At 41.3% G+C, this 6000-nt stretch overlaps 1 protein-coding gene across 3 annotated transcripts in view; it reads right to left on the bottom strand.

Moving 5' to 3' along the window:
- The window catches only part of sema3h (sema domain, immunoglobulin domain (Ig), short basic domain, secreted, (semaphorin) 3H), a 56498-nt gene extending 50937 nt beyond the window's left edge, over positions 1 to 5561 (bottom strand). For all 3 annotated transcript variants that reach the window (XR_013844954.1, XR_013844955.1, XM_080031201.1), the window contains exon 1: positions 5060 to 5561. Coding sequence is in view for 1 of the 3 variants with exons in the window: in XM_080031201.1 (XP_079887327.1) it covers positions 5060 to 5159 (100 nt within the window). In the remaining 2 variants the exon portion in view is untranslated. The remainder of the gene's footprint in view (positions 1 to 5059) is intronic.
- Between the last annotated feature and the right edge of the window lie 439 nt (positions 5562 to 6000).

Below are 6000 nucleotides of genomic sequence, written 5' to 3' on the forward strand. Positions count from 1 at the left end.
TTACAGTCTCCTCGTCATTGTATATCTCTGTATAAGGACAATAGTGACCTCAGGGGCCATTGATGTATTATTGTAACAATGTTTGTGCCTCCCGTAGTGTTGCTCTTTCGTTGTGATGACTAGTGAGCCTCTACCGAAGCCCCAGTGGCCTAATGGATAAGGCACTGGCCTCCTAAGCCAGGGATTGTGGGTTCGAGTCCCATCTGGGGTGATTGGCAGCAGAGTGGCGCAGCGGAAGCGTGCTGGGCCCATAACCCAGAGGTCGATGGATCGAAACCATCCTCTGCTAACAATGTTTTAATTACAGCTGATTGTGGACACTCTTTGTTAACACATGTATGTCCTCACCAGAAACAATAGGCCCCAGTCACAAGTGCCGATTTGCAAACCACCGCAGATGTGTTTGTCAGTAGCACAATGGTATGTTTTTTTTTTTTAAAGATATGTTTTTGGCATTTTTATGCTTTATTGATAGTGCAGAGAGAGAGTTGAAATGGGGCAGAGAGGGGAGTGACATGCAGAGAATGACCGCCGGCTGGAATCGAACCCGGGTCCGCTGCTGGCCGAGGCCCATGGGGGGGGGGACGCCCTACCAACTGAGCTAAGGGCGCCCCCACACAATGGTATGTATTTCATTGAAAAATGAAAACGACGTATACTGTTCCTTTACAATGGATAGTACATTCATAGTTTTGTTTCTATTTTTCATTTTCTGCAGCTGTTCTCTAGTTGTCATCAGTTTTTTCTTGCTTTACCCATCATTATTATTTTGCTACAAACTAAAATGTCAGAATATTGCTTTTTCAATAAACTGTCAGCTCTGAGTTTGACAGATGCAAGAAAATCCAAATGTGCATTGCCTCTGAACTGAACTGCCAAACAACCTCATGGTAAAAAGTGTTTAAGTGTAGTTGAAATACACACACACACACACACACACACACACACACACACACAGGGCTGTAAACTAGCGGTCGCCACTCGCCAAATGCGACCAAAATATTCCCCTGGCGACTTAATTTGGGAGGGATACATGCCACTGGGGCGGGTAAAAGTTTGTCCCGATGGTCGTGCTCTTGCGATAAATTATGCATGATAGAACAAAACATTGCAGTAGCTGTAAACTGATAAATTATGACGGTAGCAAACGTCAAGCTAAACTGGTGATTTGTTGTGTGTCACACTCAAGTAGCTCCCCCGACGTCACCGCTGTAGAAAATAAGTTCCCCCAAAGAAACGTAGCGTGCGCGTCACCGCCATAGAATGTGAAGAACGCCGCTCTTTAAAAGTTTTGGCGCAGCAAAAGCAGTTCGAGCGCAGCAATGGAGCTCTAAATAGATACTGGATCGGATTGGTCCCATTTTTAGTTCTGATGAGTAATAAGTAATGAGTGTAGGGCTGCAACAACGAATCGATAAAATCGATTAGTAAAAGCGTTGGCAACGAATTTGGTCATCGATTCGTTGAGTCGCGCAATTAATAAATCACTTGCAGGCGCGGCACTGTTTACATCCAGCCGCCGACAGGTTCATGCACACCCACAGCGAGCCTTCCGCACGTGAAGCGGTTGGTCATATCTAACACTGGACTGTAGGCCTATATAAAAGTGTTGTACCTTTGCTGTATTTGGGTTAAAAAAAACTCCTTCAACTCAGTATCCGTCTAGTCCAAAAAAACTCTGTCAGCTGCTGCTGCTGCAGACTGTGTGCAGACGGGCTCGGAGAGTCGGCATCGGCGCATCAACAGTCATTCAAAGCAGCGGCAGTAATCACACAACCGAACGGTGTAGAAAGTCCCGTCAGTTAAAAATAGTAATCCAGTTTTTAAATCCATGTTAAAATCGGAAGGATATAGCTAGTTAGCTTTAAAAAAGTAGCAAACATGTCAACTGTGATGTGTTCAGGCCGGCTCAGTAATATGATTGATGTGTTCAAATGCAACACAAAAAAAAAGAAATTTTAGATTTTGGCGATTTTCCCACCAATATAAAATAGAAGTAAAGATGGAATTATGACCTGTTTAATGTCCTATCTAGCAATAATACAAGTTCTATTTCAACAAAATAATAGAAAAGTATCAATAGTGATATCAATAAAGACTTGAATCGTTAAGGAGTCTCAAATGGTATCACTATCCATAAAAATTAATGATCTCCTGTCATCTGAGAGAAAATAAGATGATTTAATTGTTTTAACCGTTAGTATTTACTGGTTAAAAATCTTATCGGTCGACTGGTTTACCATGGACATCCCTTATACTGTATAAATGTTTATCATACATTGTATGTTTTTTTTGTGTTATCCCAGTTAGGTTTATTATTAATTTTTTATCATTTAATATTACTTGTAATTGTTCCGGGACATTGGAGCAATAACCTGGTGTTTTGACACTGCAGTCTGCACTGTTTTTTTAAATCCGATTCATCGATTAATCGAAAAAATAATCGACCGATTAATCGATTATTAAAATAATCGTTAGTTGCAGCCCTAAATGAGTGTTTCCTTTGTCACAGTTTTGCACTGTTAAAGTTTTAAATGTGCAATGTTTGAAATGAAATGAATGAAACTAAATTAATATAATATTAAAATGTATTTCTAAATATTACTTTGGCCTCTTTTCTAAGCATGTACTGCTATATAATACTGTTATCTCAATGAAAAGTACTGAAACAGATGTATATATGCAACAAAAAGAGGCAATTTATTATTTGGCCGGTAAAAAATGTACTTGGCCGGTAGATTCTTTCATCTACCGGTCCCCTTGGCAGGTGAGCCAAAAAGTTAGTTTACAGCCCTGCACACACACACACACACGGTAAACATGGAGCCCATCACAAGCTCATGGATTCACGCCAACAGAATACACAACTACTGTGAAGGGCCGAGATCCTGGAACTGAAACAGCTCTATTAAAGTACACAAACAAGCTCATACTGTATCTTCAAAGTGACTTAAACAGCATAAGCACATGCAATCACACACACACACACACACACACACACACACACACACACACACACACACACACACACACACACACACACACACACACACACACACACACACACACACATGCATACTGAAGGACACACAGGCACATAGTACGAGTGAGCTCCCACAGACACACAAGAAGCTGCTTTAGTAGCTCTTCACATTCAGATTTCATTAGGGTTAAATTCCCACCTGGGAGAATCCAGCTAGGTTTCCCTTCTCCCTCTCTCTGTACTTTCTAGGTCAGGAGTGGTCGACTATCACATCTACTTCACAGAGCCGTTGTGTTTTGGCTTATGTAAGAGTGTGTAATCACTTGGTTTCTTACTCTAGAGTTTATCTGGTAAACATGATTAAATGGAAGACTTGTCTCCCCCTAACTAAAAGCCTGGACGTCACAAAAAGATTTTAATTTTGGAACAATTCTCCCTGTAAATATGGCTGTCCTATTGGGAGAAGAACACTGTGATGGAGCTAAACTGTGTCTGAAAAATCTCAACTTCAAATACAATGTCCGTCAATTCCTTCCTTCAATTCTCCAGTGAGGCAAGCCACAAGAGGTTACAACAAACGCCAACAACAATTAGAAGCCTACACATCCCCACCTCACCCTTTAATTGGTCGACTCCAATTATCCATAAATAAACCAACAAACAGGAGAGTGTGACTCCCGTTCAACACTGACTGGCATGTCCATTCACCAACATGTGCTTTTGCAACGTGCTGCACAGCGGCAACTAACAAGTTCATGAAGAAGAAAAAGGCTGAGACAAAGAGAAAATGAGGCTGAAATACAGCAGCATACCAATACACAATTCATTTCTCCACCACAGTATTATATGCTAAATAAGAAGCGGAAATTTCCATATTTTACATGAGAGCATTTATGATTTTCCTTTCGCCCTTTTAATGAGCTTCTGATGTGTCTGTCTGCAGGTTTTTTTCCAGCAATCTCTGCATGGAGTTCACTGTGGTGGGCTGATTGGTTTGAAGCCAAGGAATAATTAATTTGGATCTGGGATTTCTGCCATCAGCTAATAATCTTTTTGTGAGCCATAACTGAAACTAACCGACATAGACAATAGATTTCTATTGTAAATCCTAAAAGGGTGTCACGAAGACACTGTCAAGAAGTCAGTTTATGACAGGGAGGATGTCTTTGGGGGGTAAAGCTAATTGACAAATTGTTAAAAGGCGTTGGTAAACATTTGATTTTGGGGGAAAATCAATCTAAAGGCAATTCAATGTCCTCCTATCTGCATTCATATTGTTATAGTTGTGTATATCTGCTTGGGTAAAACTCTGCTATTGATATTGATAACACTTTCAGTATAGAAGCATAATTACACTTGTTTACAACTTGGATCTTCAGTTATAGTAACGTTGTGCTCGTCAAACTAATTCATCAATCAGACAGGTTTTTAAACGAAACCAAACTTAGTTGTTTGGAAGAGAAATCATATGCAACTTACTGGTTCAACTTTGACCTACCTTTCCTTTGCAGTTTACCAGCATAAAAAGAAAATATTGATAAGATTAGATAATATCACTAAAGTGCTGTCTTGTTGACAACGTGTCAGATCAGTAATACACTGTAACTATTTTAAAATGTGCTGCTGTCACCACTGTATAAACAAAGTGAAACTTATATTTTGTACAGACCTCATGGAGAGAGGAGAACACGCGGTGAGGAAACTTGACTTAACGAGACATATTGAATTAATATAGGTGATTACAGATTGAGATGGAGGAAAAAAAACGCTAGATGGAGACAGATAGAGTGACAGGAAGGCAAAGGTATAATTTCTGCTCCCCATATCTTATGAAGGTGTGTGGGCATTGACAGAAGAGAAGCATGACTCCCGTCTCCTACGTGTGTGTGTGTGTGTGTGTGTGTGTGTGTGTGTGTGTGTGTGTGTGTGTGTGTGTGTGTGTGTGTGTGTGTGTGTGTGTGTGTGTGTGTGTGTGTGTGTGTGTGTGTGTGTGTGGATAAGGAGGTAGCGACAGATGTATTAGACAGCAAAGGAAGAAAAAAAAATAAAAAGAGCAAATGAAGTGTTGCTTCTTACCAGAGTGTGTGAACTGCAGTCTTGGTTGAGATGCTCTCCATGCCCCCGTCAAGGTGGCCCCGAGGTGGGCTAGCAGGACCGCTGTCACCGGCCAATACATCCTCCTCCTCCTCTTCAAACAAGTTCCAATTCAAATCTGCTGAATTCGGTTTCAACACAGTTTCTTAAAAAATTCTAAATCTCAGAGCTGCATACAAGTGTAGTGCTGAATCCCAACACACACACACAGATACACACTCACACACACACAGAGATACACACTCCTAGTCCAAAGAGTTGCACTGTTAAAACAAGATGTTAAAGTCCAAGTCACAGAGATGCTGAGTCCAAACACTCCACTCCACACTTACAGTCCAAGTTAGCCCGGCTTGAGTGAGTCCAGATCCTGAAAAAATCTCTTTACCATCTGGGTGTTTGTGATTCTTGAGTTTGTGTATGTGTGTGGGCGCTTCAGAGATGGAGGGCAAAATGTATTCCAAGAAAAAACTAAGTCGTCTCTCCGTTGCCTCCTTCCAGCTTGACAGCTCTCTTCTGTTCTGTCTCTCGTCCACTCGTCTCTCTGCATGTGACTCTCTCTCACTCTCTCTCTCTCCCTCTCTCCCCCTCTCTCTCTCCCCCTCTCTCTCTCTCTCTCTCTCTGGGAGGCGGAGGGAGCAAGATCCCAGATCATTGTGGCCACCCTGCGCACACGCAAATTCACCGCTCCAGGAAAAAACCTAGTTAAAGTGGAAATGAGAGAGACACATCAGCTTTCATCTTTATTACCGGTTCTCTTCACACCCATTTTGTCATTCTCTCACTTCCTCTCTTTACCTCGTTTTCCTTTGGCACTTACTCAGCAACTCGTTCTTTTATTTTGTCCCTACTTTATTTCTTTAGTGAATGGTGAACAGTGAAAACGTAGATAGCAGGAAGAAAAAACTACAAGTACAAAGTACAAG

Source organism: Ammodytes marinus (assembly GCF_949987685.1).
Source record: "Ammodytes marinus genome assembly, chromosome: 7".
Taxonomy (NCBI): domain Eukaryota; kingdom Metazoa; phylum Chordata; class Actinopteri; order Uranoscopiformes; family Ammodytidae; genus Ammodytes; species Ammodytes marinus.